Below are 25,539 nucleotides of genomic sequence, written 5' to 3'. Positions count from 1 at the left end.
ATCTTATACAGACCAGTAACATCAGAAGCTCCAAACAGAACTGTTTAAGAGAGCAAGACCAGACAAATTATTCCTACAGCGCCCATTATAGATGTCAGCTCTGGGCTGGTAAGCTCAGTAGAATAAGGTAGTACACGGTGTTAAAATGTACAGAGAGCATTATTATATAAGGAAATTAATCTGTTCATATCTTCTAGCACTTACATGTTGTAAACTTTTAGAGACTTTGATCAATATTGTTAAAGTACCTCACAATATATCATTAAAGACCCAAGAAAACAAGAGTTTTGCATTGTAAAATTACCAATTTAATGACATTTTAAGAGTTTCTGAGGCCTAAACCCTTACACTGCCATGCAATGCCAAACGTGCAATGCCTCAAACTGTAGATTATTTTTTTTTTTTACATTTAGCATCATAGTTTTTCTTCACTGAGATGTTTGAAAGATTTTGTTGTGATGAAAAAATGTTATAATTCAAGACCAGTTAATAAATGTACAACACAAGTTCAAAACGGATTCACTTATGCCTAACTAAGTGATCAAAAACAAATAAAATGCAGATCATTTAGTGATCAGTATACATACCTTTGTTTATAGAGAAGAGATTCTGTCACAATGTCAGCTACGTAAATATTGTGACTATGTACTTAAATACTTGCATCTCAATACTTTTATCTTCTCAGGCATACTATTTGCCTTGCTGTTTATAATGTAAAACTTCCCCTCTCTGTCCTTGACTTAGTAGTAACATGAGAGTGTTTGAAATGCAAACAAAACCTCCTTGTCCTGAGAGTACAAGGGGCGGAGGAAGATGCAACTAGACAAATAAGTTGTTCTTAGTGCCTTATGCCACCCCCCTTTGATAAAAGCCAAAGGAGAAGACACTAAGGAGGTCATCCAAGGACAGCCATTCCTGGGTCCCTTGTCTCCAGCTCCTTGTCCATACTTTGTTATGGAGCTTTCTGGTGAGTGGACTGAAAGCTGAAAGTTACTCTGTTGTTTATATTAAGAAAAAGAAATTAGACTTCTGAGACACTTCGATAGCACTTACAAGCATAGGAAAGAGGTGTTAGCCTTATGACAGAATAATGCGATGACTAACACCTGCCCTAACACTACTCAAGTGCAATGGTTACTAATGTTGCTAGGCAAAGGTTCTTATATTCAATTGCACATTCACACAATTTCCCTTTTAGCCTTTCCAAGGAAGTGATAGGACTTGCTTGACTCTTGATTATGAAATATCTGGCAAGGAATTGGTTCCCGTACACAAATCAGAAGCACACATGATTTGGCCATAATGTTAAATTAGAGAGAAGAATCTTCATCTCCTGCCACCAGACTCAAGGAATGGAATAACTTAATATTAAATGTGAAGTTATTTCCATACATATGAAAACAACTGCCAATACTCAAAAAAGATTGTTAAACAACCGAAATGATTCCAAATGATTTATCCAAAATAAATTTTGATCAGGAAACTACCATGAACATTTATGTTAGTTCTTAAAAATGAGCAATTGCTCTAGTTTTAAAACCATTTTGCAGTCCTGAATTGAAACTTCAGATTTTATATTATTTTAATTTGATATCAGTAACTACATTTGTATGAATCCCTTTCAAACTGCTGCCAGGAAAGATTCCTCATTATCCGTTCTTTAGAGAAAAGCATCATTCAGAAGCAGATCAGCTTTGCTGGTTGTCAGACCAACAAAGTTAAACAATGGAAGCAAAAAAGCCAAATGGGCATCAAAAGAAGTCGGGGGAAGGGAACTTTGCAAGAAAACTTCATTACTCCTGATCTGCACTGCAAAAGCCATGGACTCCAGCACTGCTTTTCTGGATTCTGGCAAATTTTTAGAGCAGTATCTGAATCTGGATCATACTTTAAAAAAAAAAAAAAAAAGCAGCTATTTACTGGTTTTAGTTGTTTTTAACATAAATGGATGGCATTACATCAGTGGCTTGTGTGGCTGCCTTGGTTGAAGTGGAATTCTAGACCTATGAAGTACCAAGTTTTAAAGATACATGAAATGTAACACTCACAAGACCTAATTTACTTTTTTATACTGAGAAAAAGAAGTCAGTAATGTAAAAATGCACAGCTCTCACAGGGATGCCAATTATTCTGTTAAAAAAAAAAGTGGGGAAGGGTATTTTTATTTCAAATCACAAAATAATACATACAGCAACAAGGTGGCTGGAGATGAACATAAACTCCTCACAGTCTACACTAGTATATGACTAGGCCTGGGAATGGCTACATTGTAACCAGGTTCCCCAAATCCTATCAATGTATGTTTAGCTTTTAACAAGCTATAGCCCTGTTTGCTTACAGTAATCAATATTCTTCTCACACTATTTTCCTAGCTGTTTATAACACTGAACAGACTAAGTCTTTGCCTCACTAAAACCAAAGAAAAACTCTTCCTGTCTTCAGAAGTGACAAGATTTCTAGCTCATCTTATAAGGAAAGGACAAGATGAGGAAGAGGTGCTTTCTCTCTCTCTCTAATTTATAAAGAGAAATAAAATTGTTTAGAAAACAAAGGAACAGAGTTGCAGTATAAGGGCTGCAATCAGTTTCATCATTTCTAAGAGATGCACAGATAGCGGACAGGCACAGATATGGACACTGCAGTCATAGGCAGTCTTCTAACAAGAAGAAAAAGGGACAGAGAGGAAAGTCAGGGGCATACATCAATGAAAGATCCGATAAACAAATGTGTTTCTGAGCAGGAAACTAGAATTGCCCTGAGAAAAATCAATGTGATGTTACCTTAAATAGCATTGTCACTTTTTCCCCAGCAAATGGTATGAAATCCAACATTTCATGCAGTGATGGCTCATGACTTCATTGCATTTTTCCTTTAATCTATAAGTCATTTGTTTGCTTTGTTAGGGCATTGCCTTTTAGTCCATTTACAACAAACCCACGGTGTCATCAGGGACTACATGGCACAGCTCCTGTCAAGAGGAGGAGATTCACAGCTGTCCTCTTGGCCTGCCCCCATCCTTGAATCCCAGTGCCCCACTGATCAACAGCACAGGTTGCGCCCATGCAGTTTGTTCTGCTCTGACAGGTGCTGGCGTTTGGCAGCATTCCCAGCAAACAGGCAGTTGCAGAGAGATGAAGACTTGGCTGCAAGTCAGAAAGCCAGCTCATGCAAAGCATGGAAGGATCTGGAGGATGCAAAGGTGTTAAACCCCTTTTGTGTTTTTACAGTCCTGAAACTGCCACAGGCTGCTCTACACTATGCTGGCTGCCAGTAGTTGCAGGCACTTTTACAGAAGCTAGAACATAAATAAGAAAAAAAAAATCATTTGAAATTAAGCACAGCCAAATATTTACCACAAATTTACCAGAAAACCTAAAAGGATATCCCTTCATCATCTTCCAGTTTACAACAGACCACATTATTCAAGCTACCCAAATCATGCTGTGTGGATTACTTGCAACTCCAAGTCTGGCTTAAGGCAACAGACCTATAGTCTTTCCCCTAAATGATGTCCAGCCCCTCCACCCTCCAATATCTGACCCTTCACGTTCTTCTGGAATTGAAAGTGCTGTTTTGCTTCCATTGTTTAACAGCTGTGACCCTACAGCTGTCAGTGCTGCATCACCAGGTAGGACTCCTTTGAAGCTGCTATCAAAGCTAAAGACAATTCACTTGCAAAACTGAGTTTTCTTCCAGTTCATCGGACTTAAATGTTGAGAATCCCATACGTAAGCAGCACACAAAGCAGAAGGACAAATTATTCTTCCTTCTCCCTCCCTCTCTCTGTTCACACATTTTCAGAACACTAGCATGAGAGCAGTCCTCAGTGAGTTTGGGATAAACTTAAGCAAGAAAAGGTAGTTACCCATTTAAATCCCTTTGTATGTCAGCTTATTAACTAATTTTCTTGATTACATATATGTAGAAACGCTCAGAGTGTGGTTACCATAGTCAGGGAGAAAGACTCTGAGAAGTTACTTCATGCCTTCTCAGCCAACTTTATCTATTTTTAACACACCAATTGATGCTATCCCTGATTATTAAACTTACACTAAAGGAGTTATATTATCAGGAGATTATATTTATATATTATCAGGAGACCTGTGCATGTAGCCTACCAAACCATAGAGATGATGCTTCTCAAAAGTCACCCTAAAAATCCCAGTGCTGTCATCCCACTCTGAATCAGAGCTTTGCCTGTTTGGGCAGAGCTTAAGAGTAGAAAATAGGCATTATAAGGAACTGGCGCATTGCTGCCAGCAACAGCACCGCATGCTTCTTAGGTCAGAGCCACATTAGATCATTGGCAGCTACTTGAAAATTTCAAGACTCAAAGCAGAAAGACTTTGTCTAGTACAAAGAGATCTAAGATCAACGTGGATGCTTTTATTCCAAAATTGTACATGCAATTTGCACAAACATGGAACTACGCAAGGTTTATGACAGTAGAAATGGAACTTGTTGACTACAACAACCTGAGACTCCATATGGTATACTAAAGTTACTTCAGAGACATAAAATTGTATATGGGGCAGAACTGTAAAAGAAATCAGGGTAAAGATAGACAGATTGCTAACATATTATTTATTTTTACTAGTATAGACATCAAGTGTTAGGTTTCTTTTTTAATTTAAACATACACAAAAACAGTTATTCCACCCTTGCTGGGGCAAGAGCTAATGTATGTCATTGACACTGTGGTTAGGCATGGCACAGTTTCTAATCCACAGAAGGCTATCCCTGATTAGCCAGTAACCATGCTATAAAAGTTAGAATCCAGGATATGAGTGCCTCTGAAGGGGAGCACTGATTTATTTTTACAACCGATATTAAGAAGTTAATCCCAACCCAGGCTCTAAAAAGCACACGTACAGCACACAGATTCACATCAGTGTGTTAGAGAGAAAATCTGTACTTCCAAAACACTTTGGATACTGGCATGTAGGATAGATAAAGAAGGCCTCTGCATTACCATTTTATCCTCTGTTAGGCACAGTTAACTATGCACATGAACACTAGCAAGGCACGGGACAACTACATTTGCTAAGGAACCGAGGATGTAAAGAAAGAATTCAGCTATGAATTCAGACCCAAGTTTCTGCCACACCAGCAATATGTCTTTCAGTTATTTACTGGGAACACCCAGTACGTCAGCCTTTCAACAAGTACTTATTAAGGAGCCATTAATTACCATGTATCCAAGTGCTAGAGTATTTCAGTTCTCTCAGCTCTGGTAAAAGTATTGTTGTTCTTGATAAACCAGAACTGTAACTAACCCTCCAGCCTTATGCCTGACTGTATATTTGTTTTTAGTGATACAATGTCACTGTGCTCAATGTTTTATAAGAAACTGCAGAAACATGCTGTTAAAAGGACAATTTGAAACTTCTCAAATTGTTTGGACAACTGAGAACTTGGCTATCCCTGGTACGGCCTTCTCTCTGCACAAACACAGCAACTCTCAGGGAGCAGAAAATGATTTCAACAAACACTATGAAACATGCATTTTGGTTTTGTTGTGAAGATTTACTCAATAAATTTGGCAGTGTTCTGTGCTTCCTCTCATCCTATTCCCCAGCATCCTATCCTTCAGCCCATCTCCTTTCCCTTTCTGACTCCTCTACATTCTTTACCAACCTAAACAGGGCTTCTGTTGTCTCTTCTGCTTAGTGCTACCTCTTTTTCCTCTGCTGTTGCTTCAGTCCTCCAACTCTAACACTGTGGGTGCTGGGACCAAAATTGACATCCCAAGAAGACTCAGTCAACAGCTTCTGAGGTGTCTTCAGGCTGTTCTGCTAGTTGCAGAAACCAGTAAAGGTATGCCAGGACTTGTGCACATGGGCTCCGAGCCATGACTGCCTCACCTGTGATGTGATTAAGCCTCATCATCATTGGGAAATATTTTACAGCTTGCATAAGCATAGCTTCCAGATGAATTCTATGGATGCCTAGGTTTAGAAAGCATTCCTACCAGGTTAAGGTAAATGAACCTGACATTTTGCTTCTGGATTTTCAAGTAGAGATACCTACTGTGGTATACTGCTTTGCTGGCTTAAGTAAGCATTCAGCAGTTACTACATAAGCTTTCACGAGCCATACTGTCACTACAACTGCACTCAAACTAAACCTTGGTGGAAAGCTTAGCTTCAGAGAGGTACCGCTACAAGGTGTTGGTGTTTCCAGGTTTTTTGCAAGTGATGATGATAATGCTAGATATGCACCTCACATACACCAGCTCTGGGAAACAGTACTTTTCTGCATTTTGTGTTGTAGGCAAAGTAGACAACCAACTACAAAAACACGGAAAAGTAAGCAGCAGACACTGAACATGCTAGTTCATCTTCAGATCTTTCTTCTTCTCTCCACTGACAGTGAGAGGGAGGTCCAGGCACTTTGTATCTCACCACTGTCTTACTACAACAAAGGGTCGGGTCACCTTGTGCTCCTTGATTTTATACCACAAGGTCACAACGGACTTATTTGCAAACACAATACAACTTTGCTGTTTTCCCTGCTTTCACATATAGACATTGTAAACAGCATTGTACCGAAGTACAGAATGGCTACTTAAAACCCAAAACGATCAGATCAACTGCTAGATACCAGTAGTGACTTAAAGGGACAGACAATACACTGGCTCATACGGGCAGTCAACAGAACAGCTGCTGTTACTGGTAAGAAGCTTTCCAAAGAATTTCAGCACTTAAGAGATTCTCCATTCCCAGTCAGTTTAAAGATCTAGCTTCTCTTTCTGATGCATCTCCCCAGTTCAAGAACTAAGCATTAGATTGTCCTACTAAAGCCACTGCCCTGCACTGAGATACTGGATCCTAATTTCTGATTTTCTCCAGTCTATAAACAACCAGACAGCTTGCCAGCTCTATATTGCCCTTACCCTGAGAGATGTATGTGCCTAACAAACCTTCAAAGCAGCAGCACTGAAGCAGTAGCAGAAGGGAGAGAGGTCGTAAACTGTTTATCTTTTGCTCTGCTACCACCAACACTCGCCCTCAAACCTTTTCATAGAATGCTCTGGGTTGGAAGGTACCTTAAAGCAAGCTTTTACCTCTTCACAATTTCAGAACAGACATATCTACCTACTCTAGTTTTGGAAAAGAACAGACTTTTCAGTGATGAAGCCACTTAATGTCCTGTGAAGCCCACAGCTGGCTCCTCTAACAACTTGAATACTGAACAGCAGTGTTTCCATGAGGAAACGGACTAACCCTTTACATGTTCCTAGGTGGGAAATACTGTCAACTAGTAATCAGACAGTGCAGATCGAGAATCCATAAGTATTTTTTGATGTTTGTTTGCCAAACAACAAACACTAATGTTTTTAGGATATGACCCTCAAAACCAAAGAACCCTCACAACCTGATCAAATAGGAGATATAAGAAGTCACGAGGAAAAAGCTGTGTGTTACTACATCATAATGTTCGTACCTGTATAAATATTTAAATGATCAATGTCTCTTTATTCCCTTTGTCTTTGCAAATGCCCCAAAAGGGGCAAGTAGCACTAATCTACTCATGATAGTGAGACTAATGATTTGCTAAGGAAGACGTCAGAAAAACAGCTTCCTCCCCAAGAACTCTCTGACCTGTTCAAACATCAGACCGCGCAATGATTGAAGTAGTTACCTTGTATAATAGTGGCCTTCAACAGGACATATGATCAAAGGTTTTCTGATCTATGAACTGGGGAGACGTTTCCTGGCAAGCGTCTGTTTTTTGCTAAGTTGCACGACTACCTTGATTACCTTGAACTTAAAATAATGATCATAAGTGGATACACAATATAAGTACTGCAGAAATGCTAACAGTTAATTTATAAGATTATTAGGATGTGTTTGCATTTCAGCACAGCAAAGTAGGCATTTTATAAGATCTACCGAAGACTGGACTATAAGAGTTTTGACACAAGCTAACTTCAATTTAGAAACTTGTGAAGTTTCACAGATGTTTAAAGATGGAATTTGGAGCAAATCCAAGTCTATGCGATATACTTTGAAAATGTCTTTGCTATCAGCAATGATATTTCTCTTACTGCTTATTCGTCATACCTGTTTTACCCCTCTAGGAATTTCTGCAAGAATTCCAAGAGATTACATAGCTTTAGTCTTTTTTTTTTTTAATATATATATATCCTGACATTATTACTTTCTGCTTCATAGAAAGGACAATATAATTGAATCCAACTAACCATCTTTTTCTTCTGTAAGTGAAATAGTTAAATTTTTTGTTCACAAAATAGTTTTACATAAATGATTATATCTTAAAGCACTGAAGGTCTTCACTTCAGCTAAGCCAGTCCCACGTTAGCAAATACAAGAAGTCTTCTAGCTTCTTATTTTTTTAAAGCAAGCAGAGACAGCTGCAGAACACGTGCCCCATCTAGGTACTAACTTTGATTCTTTAATTTGGTCACATTGCACAAAAAAAAAAACAACTTTCACTTTGATGGTCACTTCTGCAGTTCAGAATATATTTGGGATACTTGAATAGATACTGCAGAGAAAATTTCACCTAAGTCTTGTTCTGAAAATTTAGTATCGAAAGTGTTGATTATCCTTAAAATCACAGCTAATATTTTAAAACCAATGTTACGGATTAATATTGTAATCTTGGTAGCATGATGTGTCCTGAGATGTAGCAGGTGTCAGACCACTCAGGTTTATGCCATCCCTGTTCTTCAGAGCACCTAGCATATCCTCAAATAGTTTACTGAGTTGGGGATCTTAAGCTTCAGGAGAAAGAAACTTCCAGATATTTTCTGGAGGTAAGGAAATTACTTGGAAGATGGGGAATATTTCAGATAATTACTCTTTCTGCTTAGAGAGCTCTTACCTTATCTTTGTTTTACCACCGTTTCACTGATTTCAAGTGCTTTATCTTCCTATCATCTCATGGCAACACGCATCACATTTTATTCCTCTCACCAACTATAAGAAATTCAATAATTCTGAATGGTACCATGGACTGTAAAGAATAGTACAAGCACATGCACTTTAGCACTGCCAACTGTGTTTGCTCTTGCTAATCCATTTTGCAAACCCAATAACCAATACAGTGATTAATTAATATGCAACTAGCAGGGCTGTATGTAGCCAAATAACTACGTAACACATTGGTACAAATAGTTTGCAGCATGTAAAAAAGGATTTGGACATTCATAATGCTCAGTAAATATTTTTTGCAAAGCCAAGAGGAGGCAGAAGGGGTACCTGTTGCCTTGTCTAACCGACCTCTGCTAGCACCACCTCTGACTACCTCTGACGCCTGCAAGAGACTAGCCATCTTTATACCAGGAGCCTACAGTTTCGTTGCCATTTCCATCATTTTTTTGTTCAAATCAAAGCTCAATTATGGTGCTGGATTGGCAGCTTTGCATCAGGGAGCATTCTAACTTAAGCAGCAGTAACAGTTGCTCTGCATTATGCCCAAAAGTTAGAGTTGCTAAAGAGCTGAGGCAATCCTCCTTGGACGAGGACTTGCTAAGCATGTGAGATGTCCCACAGACTAATTAGATTTGCATTAAAACAATAGCATGCATTTCCCTGACACAAACTTCCCATAAAACATTCATGTCATCATGGAAGAAGTTTACTGAAAATAATTAGGTTAGACAAAGATAGTGAGATAGTGTTTCTTATGGTCCTGTTGCTCTTAACATCTCTATTTCATAGTTATACTTTCATCACAAGCTACACCAGGCTTGAAATGCAAGGATAACTGAAGTCACGGTCTAGCTGTAAGTGCAGTGATATTAAATGTGGCTTTTTATCAACATAGGGAGCACTGACCAACATGTGGCTGCACCACAATAGTTCAACTATTCACTAAAATAAATGCCCCGTTTTCAACATCACTAATGATAAGTATTCCACTTTTTTTTCAGCTTTGTCACTGGATTTGTCTTACTTCAGGATAGTGCTGTATAAGACTGTAATAGTAATATGAAAACCCCAGAACAGGACCCCGTTAAACTAGAAGGTGGACAGAGCAAGGCCAGTCCCTACCCTAAAAATCACATTTGAATTATGGATGGTAGCTGCACTTGCAAAATAAATATAGGACAAACACACAGAAGTCCCCAGATAGCAGCACACACCAGCCTAAGTCATCCTGTGCTGAGTCCAGATTCTGGTTTCTCATAGCGCTTGCAAGGACCAACAGCAGTCTTGAGGGGGTGCAGAGGGCTCTTACTGATATGAACGCATGATGAGAAAAGCACAGCTGTACCCTACCCCAGGATTCTCTTGATCTTGCCAAACAGCCTGCAACGTAGAGAGCCAAGCTGCTCATAAAGCAGTGACCTGAACTACTGCAGTTTACAGACAGCCCGTGAAAATAAAACGGCACCAGTTTCACTTTTCTGCATTCTTTCAAACTCCAACTTCCATCAAGTCCTGCATCAACCTACGGCACCATAGGAACTCTTACAGCTTGTCAGTTTTTGTACATCAGAGACGTAATCCTAAGAAATAAGAGCACTTGCAGCCTTTTAGTTAGGTTACACTCAGATTCCTTTTTTTTTTTTTTTTTTAAATCACCCTGCCCAGCTTAGAAGACTCAGTTTCTCCACCAAGTGTTTTCTGAACATTCAAGAAAGTTTCTCACAAAGAAAAGCCTAAGGGATAGCATGAGCCTCCTACATGAAAGCAAGGTCCCTTCTAGAAGATTCCTATATCCAGTAACATTCACTTTGACGTTTCTGGAGTTTCTAAAACCCAAGTTACAACACCTGCTTTCTGCCATTCATCCTGTCCGTTCACCTCCTAAAATTGATTGTGATGAAAATCCAAGAACCCCTCAATGTAAGCTTGCAGCCCTGCACTAGTTTGAGAATTGTAGCCATTTTTTACATGAACTGTTCATTGAGGAGCATGCATTAAACCAATTGGCAGCATCAAAACTGCCGCAGAGAGATGATTCTTGACCACTTTTCCAGTTGATCTAAGTCTGTGTCTAATCATGGTGAAGCTATGATGAGATATAACACTTGAAGGAATTGAAGGAGTAAAACTGATGTAGGTCTGTAGAGGGGATTAATGTGTAGACTTCCGTTCTGTAAAAGGTTACTAGTCTGTAACCTATTATAATAGATTAAAATTAGACAGAATGGAGTCTGAGCATGAAATGTTTGCTGTGTCAGTAACAGGGAAGCTGTAGTAGGCACGATTTCCAAGTAGTAGGCACGACTTCCTGCCTTCTCAAGGGGTTCAGAAGTGGAGCCACATATCATATTCCCAAGGAACAGCTGCAACAGGTCAGGTTCAGAACTCAGCTCAGCAAAGCTCCTCATGTACTGGTTCTCATTCACAGGTTTGTAGCAAATCTAAGTTCTGAATTCAAACAAAAATAAGCAGTTGATTTTCTTAGCTTGCTTTCAGTAGACTTCAGAGAAACCAGCTAAGAACAGAAATGCCAGTAAGATGACCAATATGCACTAGGACACTAATTACTCTAAACCATGTAATCTGTGTAGACCAGACAAACAGTGGAATGACTCAATGGTTTTTACTCAGAAGCTGTAGAACTCAAAGGCTCTGTGCATGCTTTTTTCCTTTCACATTTGAGGAAAAAATAACCTCTACGAGCTGGTACAGCAGCCTGCTACTGTCTCAAGCATGCTAACTGGTGGTTATGGAATATAGTTTCCATTTCCAGTTGGGTCTCTGAAGCCTTCATTTTTAAAAGTAAAACATTACCTAGAGAGAAGTAAAGAAGCCACCAAGTTGCTACTGAGCTATTGCATGAGAAGCCAGATGAAGATCTCTCTTATGGTAACTTTCCCCAATCAGAAGGAAAAAAAATCATACTTAAAAATCAGTAATTTTAATATTGGTAAAACTGTGGCTTGCTTGCCTAATTACCAAAGCTAAATATTGAAGAACGCTACAGTTGAAGTAAGCAGTTTCACATCAACTGTATGTATTTCCCTAAATCCTCATTACATGGTTACTGAAATATTTGAAGAGTTTCACCAAGTGGATACAAGTTAACTACTGTAATTTTCTTCATTCATTGCTTGGTTAAGTAGGTACAATATTTGAAAAATGTTTTATTTTGGATGTTTTGTCTAGCTTTGCTTTTTCCTTCCTGGACACCACATTTAAATACAGAGCTTTTTTTTTTTTTTTTCCGTAGTACATCTTTCTGATATCATACAAGGAACAGAAAGAACATGCCTTAAATTCACAAATTATACTTAACTGAGATTTAACCTTTCTGCAGGACCTATTCCCTCTAACTTTTTACTTTTTAATCAGGAAAAAAATAGAAGTTTTGAAATAAGGTAAGACATCTGGACATGATTACTATTTATTTTTTGCATAAAACTGATGCAGTAAAATTGTCATGAGTGATTTATTCACTATATGAAACACTAAAATCCAAACTCCAAAATTATTTGCCTTTGAGTCATATGAATTCAAAAACATTCCCAGTTTGTTTCCCCCCAGTCATTTACTGTTTGATAGACACAGAGAACTTAGACACCTAAGACCACCATCAGAAGCTACAACAGGTTTGTAATGGGAACCCTGTGTTTTCTGGGAAAGGCTTGTAATTCTAGTTTCTCCTCCACTCCCTGTCAGTGAAATAAATATGTTTCTATCATAGAACAGAAAGCTCTTATCTTTACACTCTTCTGTGGCTGGGGGTGGTGATTATCACTACCGCTACAGATTATTGTGTATTATCTTACTGTCCACTTAGACTAGGATACTACTGGTCACTCCACATCTTGGTGAAAAAAAAGGCCTTAATGAAGAGCTTAAAAAAAAAAAAGCAAAACTGCTAGCATGGGAGAGAAATACCACCCTTATTTCAAACAAAGTAAATGGACACAAACAGATTAAAGGACAAATCTGCAATGAAATGCAAGTGTCTAGCATTCATTACACTCCCATAGGAATTATTCGTCTAAGCCCTTTTATCGGCCTTGGCCTGCACACTTCGTGTCACACACACTGTCACAGTTAAGAACTGTACCCCATGCTGTCCAAGTTCTGTAGCAGGAATCACCCTTGTGTTTGTATGTATAACCTCTACAATTATTTAATTACCAGAGGAGGAGAGAGGATGTGGGTTGAATATCCAGTCCTGAAGCATCCCAAATTCCCAATTAATATTACCTTCTCTGAGCATATAACTTATTATTAAAAACAGAGCCATAATAAGACACTTTAGCGCAATGGATATCTCACCCATCAATGCCAGACTTGCTCACAGCTTGAATTTCCTTCACTTACAGTCAGTCACAAGCCTGCAGCATCTGTTCCTAGATGATGGCAATAGCAGCAGCTGCCAGAAGAGCGTATACATTGTCCTGTTGGCTTACCTTCAATTTCTAATTTGTATGCTCTGATTACGTGAAAGGTCTTCATTTTGCAAAAAAAAAATACAGGCATGCAAGTGATCATTTTCCAAATCTAGTGAAAAATTTAAGCCTCCTTGACCATTTAGGACCACCTGAGTCAAACTTGATTGAATACTTATAAATGCCTGAAAAGAAGGCTATAGTCTGACAAGCTTTTAAAACAGCTAAAGCTAGAGCTAATATAATTAACAGAATAAAACTAGCCCCATACTTTTTATATTTATATCGCCGTCAAGTGGAGTTAAACATACTGTTACTGTAGTCTAAAGCTTAAAAAAAAAAACAGGTTGTGAAAAAGCATGTTAAATACATGTTTTATAAAGCTTAGCAAAAAGCTAAGTGCCTGTGTTACTTTCAGAAGAGATATACAATACAAATACAGCCACTTGAACACATCGTCACCCCATTGGCTGGTTAAAGAGGGGAGGAAGGAGGAAAATACATCCTGCAACTGATCTGAGTGGTTTTCAAAATCTTCTTCTCCCTTAAGTTGGATGATGGTTTCCCAAAAGACATGCTGTTTCCTGACTTCTTAAGACTAAATCCTTTAAATATTGGATGATGTCCACCAGAAAAAAACATTGGCCAGAGGGAGAAGAAAAAAATGTTCTTTACTGGCAGCAATAAGGAACTTCCCAAAGAGTACAGCTTTGAATTCTCACTCTATGTAGTTTTTATCTGCATGATCTATCGGGACTCCTCTTCTGGTTCACCTCTTGCTTCAACTTTTAGCTTTCCCGGTGTCAAGGAGAACAGAGAGCTACTGCAGAGTGAGCATGATCTCTCTGAAACCGAGTCTTTTGGAACCCTCCTGCTTCCCAAGGCATGCCTCACCTCAGCTTAGCTGGTGCAACAACGTTCTCCTCTGGGGTACCAGCAGTAACATCATTCATCCTTACATCTGGTGTCTCTAAAAATGGTTCACTGCAAAATGTAGGTAAAAGAAAGTGAGGAAATTTTAGGGTGTGAATTGTTAGCATTCGCAAGAAAAATCAACTCTTGTAATACAAGCTAGGCAAACAGGTGATGATTAAGGTATCCTTCAGAAAGGCACTTCAGGATCCTTATGTGAATCCTAACTGTACCTTAAATTATTTACATTATATTATATCACTCTGGGCGGGTGACTAACACCCTGTTATTACTACTACCTCTGTGTTCTTCCCAAAGCCGACATTTTTACAGCCAGACTGTAGGTGGCAGCAGTACTACAGCTATTTATTTTGCCTGTTTTGTGAAACTAGGTTGTGGGAGTACAGTCGGAATGAAGAGAAAAAAGCAGCATTCTCCCTCTGGTTGTCAGAACACTAAGATGTAAAATGTTCTTGTTTCCAAAGGGTTGGTGGTTTGTTTGTTTGTTTTTTATACCCCCCCCCGGAATTTGATCATGCTCTGGGTCTAAGAGAGTAGAGTTAATTCTCTTTGGGATGTACTAAGTCATCTTTCTCAGGGAAGGAAGATGCACTGTATCTTTTCAGAACAGAATTCATGGCCGCCTGGGCATATTTTGATATCTAGAAGCAATACCGTATGGTTTTCTTCAAAAGTATATCATTCTCTTTTGTGTTTGATAAATACTGGACAAGTGGCAGAAGCTGAAGTAGGCAGTTAAAAAAATTCACTTAGAACCATAAGATTCAGTTTTATGGATTGTGATTCAATATTCAGTGTGAAAACAGTGAGAAATCCAGATTAGTGGTAAAATCTAGATAGCATGTACAGGTGAGCACTCCAGAAATAGAGCTGATTCTCTGCTGAGTTGAACAAATTTGGCCTGGCAGCCACAGGGTTGGAGCTAGTAAGACCAAACTAAATTCAAATCCTTCCTAAGCTCCTTAAAGAGCCTGATACAGTTAAGGTGTAACCAAAAATTCACAAGTGACTAAAAATTTATATATTTTTGTGCACGCAGTTATACAAAGATTATGACTGTGGTATCAGACTCAGCAACACTACATCAGTATTCATGTAGGTAGTATATCTTTATTTTATGTACCAACACCCGTACCCTACCCAAAATACACCATGACTATCTTTACTTACATGATATTATCTTTTATTCACCCCTCCAAGTCCCTGTTTGCCAGATGAGCAGTGGTATCTTGTTCTATTTTCCTTGCTGCACATGTATTCCTGTATCTTGTTCAGTGAAACGTAGTAACATTGGGGCTGGAGGCATGTTGTTGATGTGCCCATGGCTTTTTTTTAATGTTACTCATACCTACAATAAAAACAAACAAAATTAAGATTATGAATGCAGCTTCACAATCACCTTCTGAGTTGGTCCTCCCCTGCCAGAGAACACCGTCAAGGCGCAACAAAGTTGAAAGTTACAGCCTCTCAGCTACTTGTAGCCCTAATACTTCAGCAGCCAAGGCTTCCCCCCACCTACACACTAGAGTCCTGACTATCTGTTGTTGGTGGTTTTTTGTTTGTTTGTTTTTTAAGTATCGGTTAGCCTTAGCATTGATGTCCTTTAGGGTGACATTATTAGATCCAATCCTTAACAACGAAACAACCTCGAGAGCATGGCCTTAAGCATAGTTCAGCTGTTAAAACAAATTTTGTATTAAAACAAGAGGAAAAAGCAAAACTTCAGTCAAAGTTATCACAAAGAAAACAACAGTCAAGTCAGTAGCGCTGGACTTGATGATCTGTATCTGTACTGCCAAAAGTGAAATGGTTTGCATCACACTGTAATGAACCCACTACAGCATTCAGCACTGAAGCTAGCTCTGAGACTTGGAAATCAGGCCCCAGACTAGGCAGGCTTCAGTAAAGAAAAAATCTCTGACTCTCTTTACCCTCAGCACCAATTTTATCTAAATGAATTATTTCCTACTATTTGACTTATACAATTAAAGAATGAATCCAACCATGGGATTGCAGATCTCAATATAAACTGCTACATTTCAGGTTCTGTAAGTGGTAACAAATGTTAGAATAATTTTAGGTCTCTTTACCAGTATTATTTTAGTTTGATGATAAATAATCATTTCAGATCAATTGAAAAAGGTAAACTTCCTTGGAAGAGCTATAAAAGAACAACTCAGTGTCCTTCACCTTCTCAAAGTTAGAGCTTAAGAGTGTCTCTATAAATTTACGAAGGAAATCCATTGGTACACCTCTGGCTACAGCCCAATCTGTGCATGGTGGATCACATCCTAAAGCGTCCTGACCCCATAGCAAATGAAAGATCAAAATCTTTCAGCCTCTGGCATATTGGTTTCTGTAGGCAGTCCTCAGTTGAAGTAATTGGAGGACCAAGATCCCTAGGCATGGTGTGCAACTTGCTATAGAACCTCTCACATTTTGTGTGCCCACTTCCCAGTGACTTTCAACTCTTCCTCCTGACATCATTTTCTCAGCTGGATTTTGAAGCTAACTCTCCAACTCTGATGGATGCTGCATGTAGCATTAAGCACATTTTGGAAAATGACGTTTGGAGGTTCTGCTTTCTGGTTTTCTATGTCACAGCCTAAACTTGTCTGTAGAACCTCCCCGTGTCACTCTTACCCGTTTCACCACAGAGTCAGTTCCTCTCCAGCATTTCTCAAAAGCCCCTCCATATAGCTGGAAACAAGAGCCCCTGCCTTCACCCCCTGCAGACAATTTATAATAGTCTTTTCCAGACTCTCACAGCCAGTTATCCATTTGCCTTGGCAAGCAGGGCATCTATAACATTCTGCAGCTCAACTCCTGCTAGTTCATTCCTTCTACACGTTTTTCATGCTGGGGCTTTCCTTGATCACAAGCTTGCAGTGCTCATCAACAGTGTCACAGTTCTGCCACTTCTGGTGAATCCTGTTAAGGCATAGCCTAAAAAGGCTCAGAGGGTACAGACCGTCTCTTCCAGGAGACAGGCTCACAACTTAACATTTTCTCTGCAGAACTAAGCCCTAAATCCCTCAGGAAGCTGAACCAGATTCCTTGCCACAGGATCACAAAGTACATGAGTTCTTCAAAAACAGAAAGGTTTTCCAAAAGATTTCTCATCACTCCACACTCCTACTCTGAATAAAAAACATTTAGAGCTCAGGAAAAGGTTGGGGGGGGAGGGGGAAACCACGGCATCTTAAAAGCACTTAAACTCACCCTGCTGTTAAGTACCTCAGAAATTCCATATGCAATGAAAAAATAAGTAGGATATTTTCTGCTATTATCTTCCTCATAAACCACGCACTATGGCAGCTCTAGAGAAACTAAACTTTCAGCTCCTGTTGGGGCTCTTTAGGCTGTCATACGACATCTTAATTAGCCTCCTATCAGGTGATGGGATCTTCATCAGGTGACTGCAGTGCCAATGTGCTTTTACTGGTATCCTCAAACACAGTTTCTTCTCTGTGGTAATCTATATAATGTTTAGAAAGCTGTTATTTTAAGAGTCATTTCCTTAGCTCTGTGACCTTCTGGTGCACTACAATTCTTTGGCATTTGGTTTTGTTGTGGAAACCCTTCACACTGTGGCAAGCAGCACACTGTACCCAGTTGTCTGTGTGGGTTAGCGTTTAATGGGATGGATTAGATGGAAATCCACTGGGGCTTTTTCTGTTTGTTCTCTATCAAGTTTGTCTCTTTTCTTATGTGGCCAAGACAGACACTGATAAATACTGACTCCATTTACTCAGAATTTCCTCTCTATTTTTACCTCTCTGGTCCTCATTAAACAAGTTTAGATTAATGAAGGAAGTCTGACACGCTGCCCTCTTTTTTTTTTTTTTTTTAAGATATATTTTAGCAAGTCTGGAGATTCCAGAGCTGCTGTTCATAGTTCAGGAGAAGTACTTGACTAACATAAGTCTGACTTGTGAGCATTACTAAATCTGGAAATTTTGGGAATTGTTCAAGTTGTCATATGCTTTTTTAAGCTAGATGTTAAAACAATACAACTATTTTCTTTATGGATTTGGGGGCAGGATTAATTTTGGGGTGATTTCCTTTAATTAGATCAGAAATACACCGCTGTCTTACATATTTTATATCCATTGTGTCTGTTCTGTAATGCCTCTTTCAAGCATTTCCACGCAAGCCAAAATGGAAAAGATTTAGCAATCAAAACCAGTGGGAGCTTCCCTTAATAGAAATGACCAGCAAGCATTTGGCAAAGTAATCTGTTGATTGCACACATTCTAAACAGAGTCCAGAGGAGGCCCTTACAGCAGTCTTGGCACTGAAGCACATGCAGGAGTTAAAAGGAGGCAGATTGTTTTTTTCCATGATGATACGGCTTTGATATATGCATGGAAAAAGGGCACTTTGCATAGCTATTAAGACAACTTAATAACAAACATAATAAATCTAAATAGCTGTTTTTCTGCTAAGGGGTAACGTGATGGAAAAGAAAGACTCGCGGTTGGTTTTGGCCCCTGGGTAAAGAACTGTGACAGGTTTGGACATGTACTTCATGTGATCAGGCTTCTCTGCTGAAATCTCTGACCTGTTCTGGTACAAACATGAATCACAGTCTAAGTGAGAAACTGCTGCAGTCCTCAGAAAAATCACAACGTTCCTGGTAGCTTGAGATGATAATGTCCTCATTTGTGGTACTACCTGAACATTTTATGACTTTACGTTCACAGTATTTTGTCACAAGTAAGGAGTTATATGTTTACCGGGGGGGTGGGGGGAGAAATAAAGACCATCAATTACTTTCGAAATATTTTCCCTTAAAAAAGCTGAGGGTAAGATTTCTTCACATCAAGAACTAATAAGCATCTGAGATGCAGTGGTGCCTGACAGTTTGAGGTCATATTGGATGAAAGTTAGTAGAAGTGGATTTCTTTTTTTAAAATGTAGGTCACAGTGATAAAAGGCATCAGTTTTATAGTGCAGTAATCTACTTTGCAGGTTACCTTCCTGCTCAGCATTTCTGTTTCAGTTTGTACAGCTCACAGCAGAACATTTTCTAGAGAGGGAATCACTAGCTCTAGTTTTAGGGAGATGGCATTTTTCGGCTAATGACGCTACTTTGTCACATAAAATATTGAGAAAATGTAGAAGATGAGTCATATGTAATTTGATCAAATCTCACCTTTTCCAGTTTCAAGTTTATTCAATGCTCTTTCAAGGTTTTAAAGCCACAGCTTAATTAAACTATTGGTAGATCAGGAGACTGACCTGTGGCAGCTATTCAGTTTTCATCTTCATACATGTTGCAGTATTTCATACAACCAGAAAAAAAAGAAAAAACATACTAACTGCATGTTATTGAAGGATGAAAATAAGATTAAGTGTTTTTCTGTCTATGTCAATCAAAACCACAGTTTGGAGACTTGTGTGCTTGACACACTGCTTGTTTGTTTGCAAAGTAGGAAAGAATAAAGGTTACATGTGCTACTAAACAGGAATTGGTCACCAGCTATTGCCTTTATTTTAGCTTTTCTGACTCTTTCTCCAGTCTTTGACTTAAAAGATCAGAGTTTAAGTTATACTGGAAATCTACATATAGAACCCAGATTCTGAGACTTTTACTCTAACAATAAGGTTTTTTTTATATTATGAAGGGGGATGATTATATTGCTAGTATTAACAATCTATTGATGAGCACTTCTTATTGATAGGTGATTATTTTCAGCTCATAACTTCACCAAAATTCCTTTGTTTTGTATGGAAGTTGCCGCTCCATGGCATCTGAATTGTTAGGACAGGGATGGTCTAGAGAAGAACTGCACGTTCAAGAGACTGCTTTCCATAGGGCTCCCATGACTTTTCCAGCATCAGCTGGGAGGATTATAGCAATTAAAGCAAGTAACTCTGGAAGAGAGAATTTTCTCCTTAATTCTGCCCAGATGAGCTGTTATGCCTCCTCTGCTGTGCCAGAGTTCTTCTGCGATTCTGGGCACATCACTTAAACCAAACGTTTCAGAGGTAGCCTGTGTTCCTCATTTTCTAGTTGCTTGACTTGGACACTGAAGCCTGATTGCAGAAGTGCTGAAAGTACTCATATCTGCAACAGAAGTCAATGAGGGAAAATATCTGAAAAAAAAAAAAAAAGAAAGTACTATACCAGTGTGCCCAACATTTCTAGTTGGGCAGGTCCTGTAGGACCTGCTGTGTCAAATAGCAGGTGAGTCTTCTAGTTGCACGACCACCTCCTCCAAGTATTGTTATGGGATGGAGCAAGACATAGGAGGCAGGGCCATAGAAATTGTCCAAGTAGGGCGCACACAGATTGATCTTAAGTTATAGTGTGGGCACATTCACCTCTCGAGATAAAAACTGTGGGAAAAATTAGGAAGAATCTGAGGCACAGAGAATCTAACATTCATATCTTTGATCAACATTTCTCCAGACTTTTGTTCTATATCCTTAGAATAAGAACAGCATCCTTGTCACAAGGAGAACATTTTTCTAACCTGGCTAGACCACAGTCAGACTCCAGTAGGCTCAGCTGGACCTCCCCAGAAGCATTCATGAAATCACCATGACTCCCATTTTACCTTCTTTCAGACCTATATACAGCTTGCAAAGCTAAGTCTTGCTTCAAGAAATATTTGAACAGTTTTGCAAATGCTGTGCAGAGTTACTATTTGCAGCCACATGGGCCCACTGTTAGGATGTTTTCCAAACCTGTAGGGAAAGCAGAGATTCTTCCTCAGCCACCAGCCCTACACCCAGGTAGGTCAACAAGAGTTTGCCCTTGATGTGAATGCAAGCAGAACTGAGTTTTCACTGTGCTATCTAAGGGAGCGTCTTTGGGTGCAGCCAATTGTTGGCAGCACAGCGCTAAAAGTTGGTAAGAGTTGCTGTAAATACACCCAAGGGCTTAAACAGTAGTCTCATATTCTTATTTGGACGTCTAGGTAAATAGACGCATTTAGAGACTTTGCAATTCTATTTCCCTACCCTCAGGTCAGAAAACTCATGTGGAGACCTGATCTGTAAGTGCACAGTGCTGAGACCCTGAGCCTGTACAAGTACACACACCAGTGTCATAGCACTGCGCGGGGTTCCTTAGCCTTAAGAGTAGGGCAGGCTATGCAAGCACAACAGTGTCCAAGCCAACGTGCCTGGAAACAGCAACACGATTACTTGGTCACATCACTTCTGGCATGTTTATTTATAGCTTAGAGTCCTCTGCACCATGCTCTTAAAAAGCGTAAGAGAAAAAGAAAGAATAAAAGACTGTCCCATCATCACTCAGACCCCTTCGGTTTCAGCTTCCAATCAGGAAATCAAGAGAGGAACTGAGAAAGAAACTAGAATATGGAGAACACTCTGCTTCCTCCACTACTACCACTCATTGCTTTTCTTGTGCAGAGTAGAAAATAGACTGAGGTTCCCCTCTTTTCCCAAAACCCTGCTCTATCACAGCACTCCTTTTCTTGTTATGGCACATCCTCTTGCTTTTCATCAGCTTGTTGCATCTCATCACAAACGCATATAGCGCTGGTACTGTTTCGGATGTTGCTGTTTTACATACAGGATACATTCTTTAAAAAGCTTTCTAGCCCTCATGGCTCTGGAGCAAAGGCTGAGAAAAAGAGCTTTTATGGAACCAAATCCATGAGACAACTTGCTTTTCCTACTGCCCTCCAAATATTCTTTTATAATCTCGCATTTTTAAGAGGCCTGATCCATTACACTAGTGACTTGTCTTGGCTCACCACTCACTGTTTTTAATCCCCCCAACATTACCAAATTACAAGGTCTGCTAACACCACAGAATTTGCCTAAAGTAAATCACAAGAATTTTAAAAATGCATCTTTTGAATACTGATACTTTAAAAAAAAAAAAAAAAAAAAACTTAAAACTTCAGTTTTCATCAAAAGTAGAGAGAAAGCTTTCCACATATCCAGAGACTCTAAGATTGGAATTTTAAGAATATCACAAATTAGGGTAGAGGCTTAAAGTCTGCAACCAGAACAGTTCAGGAAATCAGAACTTACTTCTACCAACAGCTGAGCAGAAGATTTCAGCAAATTGCTGCACAAGCTCAAATAGCACCGAAGGGGCCACTTTGTGCTTCCATAATCTGTTTTCCATTATATATTTAGATGGAGAAAGCTCTGTGGCAGAGGAAGTCTCTTCCCTATGTATTTGTATAGACCTTAGCTGTCTGGAACTTCTCTCCTCTACTGGGGCCTTAAAGAGCTACTACAGCATAAGACAGCAGTAATAAAAAGTCAACTTAGCTAAATTCTGCTATCTCTACAGAGTTAAAATCACAGTCCTATTCAGTACACCCAACCCAAAAAGACCTCATAAATCAAACTCAGCATATATTTAATGAAAGTAACTAGTAACAAAAAGTGACAAAGGCAACAAGAACCAAATAGCTGTTCTCGTTTGCATTAGCTAGTTGCATGAGATGTGGCTGAGGTTCCAAAGCTGCAGTCACGTAACGGGAAGAACCTACACTTCTTGGAAAGACAGTAGGGCCCCTGAACTGTGTTCTGATAGGTATAATCACATAAAGGTTAGCAATATATATCATTCAATATGCAAAAGACTATGAAGAGAAACCAGACCCACTCACGTAGGAAGTACTGAGCATAGAACAGTATTATTCATAACATAGGGAGGGTAGGTGGGAAGAAATGGGAGTGAGTGCATTGGACTGGTAAGAACGTGCTGTCACTGAAATCAAACGGCAAAAAAAAATCCTTCTGCTTTCAGGGGCTGGCCAAGATAGCTGAGTGATAAAAGAGTAGATTAACCACAATCTGTACTAGGTCTGGATTCTGAAGAACAGACTGGTAGATTATTAGATCTGTTACCAGAAATCACAACTCTTAACTATGACTCTCCTTGCTGTAGGCTCTGATAACTAGCGCCCTTTATGTTATTACGCCATTGCATAGCACCGTAAATAATTTCTATAAACAACCATTTATGTTCTGAGAATACATGTACATAAGTACTGCTGTACACCACTCTTATGCAGCTCAGCCTCTGACATAGACAAATAATTATCATCAGCCCAGGCAATGCTTTCAGAGCAGCCCGTACCTTTTGCAGGAAGCAGCTTCAGGGCCCAGGCAATCCAGCCAGCTGGCATTTTTTCAGAGTGCTCTGTGTAGCTCCCCATTGCGGGCTGCTACCTTGCCACACAGAATGTACAAGCCACCATTTTTAGAGTAACTGAGAGGTTTGCTGTGAAATGCTCCTTGCTATTAGGCTGCATAGGAGAGAAGGAAGGAAGGAGGCCTGGTGTTACTTAGCCATACCGACAAGCAGCTAGGCCAACGATTCTAAGAATGATGTAGGTAAAATCACATACAGACACAGAAAGAACTGAGCAGAGAAGGTAAGTGATGATAAGCGATCTAGCTGTATAATAGCTTTAGATGAAGTACTGAACAGATGTACGTTAAAACAAAGCAGAATATGTCAGAACTAAGATTGTAACCATAACACCTAATGTATTTATAACTAAATTATTTTTCTAAGCAAATTAGCAGGCTTACTTCATGGAAGATGAAAAAATAGCTGTGTCTATCAGCTACTAATGCAAGAAAACTATAGGATCCTGGAAGAGAAAATATAGAAGATGCAAACTGTTAAAACTCCCAGCTGCTCAGGACGACGATCTTCTTCCCATTACTGAGTGTAAGATCAAGCTAACCTGTGAAGTTATTTAACTATATCTGTATCTCATGCACAAAAGTTAGCTTTCACGTAGAAATACAGGTTCATTCTCACTTCTATTCAGATTAGTGCTTATAAGTAAATGCTTAGTAACACCCTATTCAAGGTTTCACAATTATTGCTGTACTTTTAAATCTTCCTTTTTTTTTTAACCTGTAACTCTCTCCTGAAGTCCCCCTTTCTCTATGAATTATGTTCATCATCAGCCATGTCTACAGCCTCATGGTTCTCATATTAAAATCTGCTAAATTGTAGGTTGGACTAGGTGATCTTGGAGGTCTCTTCCAACCTAGATGACTCTGTAAATCCTCCTTCCAGCTTTTCACTACTGAAGTTTTCTCCTCCTACTGTTCTAACACTTTAAGCCAAACCACACCGGAACATCAGTCTTAGCACAGCTACAGATCTTAAGCACTTTGGAGGCAATACGAGACCTCAAATCTGAGTCACAGCTGTGCAGAAATAAAGCAAAAAGTATATTTGGGACGTGGCTTGTGTAACTGCAGGAGACACCATGCTGTTTTGAATTTTGCAGGGTATTGCTCGTGCCCATCTAAGTGCTGATGAAATACATGATGAATTGAGGCCAGATCATCATCCACCAGAACAAAGTAGTGCGGACGACATTAAGTATTTCTGTGGATGCTGCCATGTGCAGGTTTAGCAGCATCACTTAACTCCACACACTGCTCTTGCCGCATTTCAAATTGGTTGGCTTTGCATATGTACCTTGGCTATTTAGATATTTTTATACTATTTCTATTGCCTACTTGTTTAGATCTCAGCATATATTTTGTCTTAGAATGATAGCACCATTTAAAAAAATACAAATATATATACAATTTTTAACTGTATTGTCCTTTTATGTTCCTTGTGGATTCAAATTACAGGAGATAATGGCACAGCTCACAGCAAACATTAACTAAATCCTGATAACTTTCTCTGAGGACAGGAGCATGTGCTGGATAATCACTGGCTACTATCCAAGGCAAATCAGCTTTAAAGTTGGAACTTCTGGGTCAAAAATAAAAAGTGGATTAACCAGGAAAGGATCTGGATATCATGGCCTAACAGGCCAATAAAGACAGGCAGGTAAATATTTTAAAAGGAAGCATCTCTCAGCAGCTATTTTAGATTTTCCCTCATCTCTTCCTGTTTCAGGACCGCAGATATAAGGTCAAAAGGAACAAAAAGATCCTGCCTCATTTCCAATAAGTACCTCAGAAACAGAGCAAATAAAGCAGGAAACTTTGACTTTTTTTTTTTTCTAATTTGGGCATACCAATTAAAGTGAAAAACAATTACTTTAAAAGCCTCTGCTGCTCTTGGGTGCATATCTGTTTTCAGATATCCCTAGAGGAAGAAAAATAAAAAGCCTAGTTTTCAGAGATAATGCTTTGTTCCTAAGAAGAAACAGTATTAATTACAGGATTAAAAAAAAATCCAAGGCCAAAGACACCTGACCTTGTAAAAGGATATGTACTCACAGAGCAAACATAGTAACATAAGACCAGACACAACTCCTAGATGTTCCTTTTTTTTTTTTAAAACCATATCAAGA

The 25,539-nt window shown here is 39.1% G+C and overlaps 1 protein-coding gene across 3 annotated transcripts in view; it reads right to left on the bottom strand.

Annotated features, from left to right (window-relative positions):
* Positions 1 to 25,539, bottom strand: part of SLC39A8 (solute carrier family 39 member 8) — a 61,616-nt gene that overhangs the window by 34,083 nt on the left and 1,994 nt on the right. Inside the window, exons 2-4 of one of the 3 annotated variants that reach the window (XM_040555601.1) lie at positions 15,431 to 15,608; positions 14,222 to 14,311; positions 11,246 to 11,348 (exon numbers count right to left, since the gene is read on the bottom strand). In XM_040555601.1, coding sequence (XP_040411535.1) covers positions 11,246 to 11,308 — 63 coding nt within the window. In that variant the 5' untranslated portion in view covers positions 11,309 to 11,348; positions 14,222 to 14,311; positions 15,431 to 15,608. Of the gene's footprint in view, positions 1 to 11,245; positions 14,312 to 15,430; positions 15,609 to 17,482; positions 17,608 to 25,539 lie in introns of those variants that run through there. The other 2 variants (XM_040555602.1, XM_040555600.1) reach the window with 2 other exon arrangements.

The sequence above is a fragment of the Cygnus olor genome, chromosome 4, assembly GCF_009769625.2.
Source record: "Cygnus olor isolate bCygOlo1 chromosome 4, bCygOlo1.pri.v2, whole genome shotgun sequence".
Classification (NCBI taxonomy): domain Eukaryota; kingdom Metazoa; phylum Chordata; class Aves; order Anseriformes; family Anatidae; genus Cygnus; species Cygnus olor.
The sequence above is the reverse complement of the archived record's forward strand: the minus strand, read 5'-3'. Positions and strand labels throughout refer to the sequence as shown.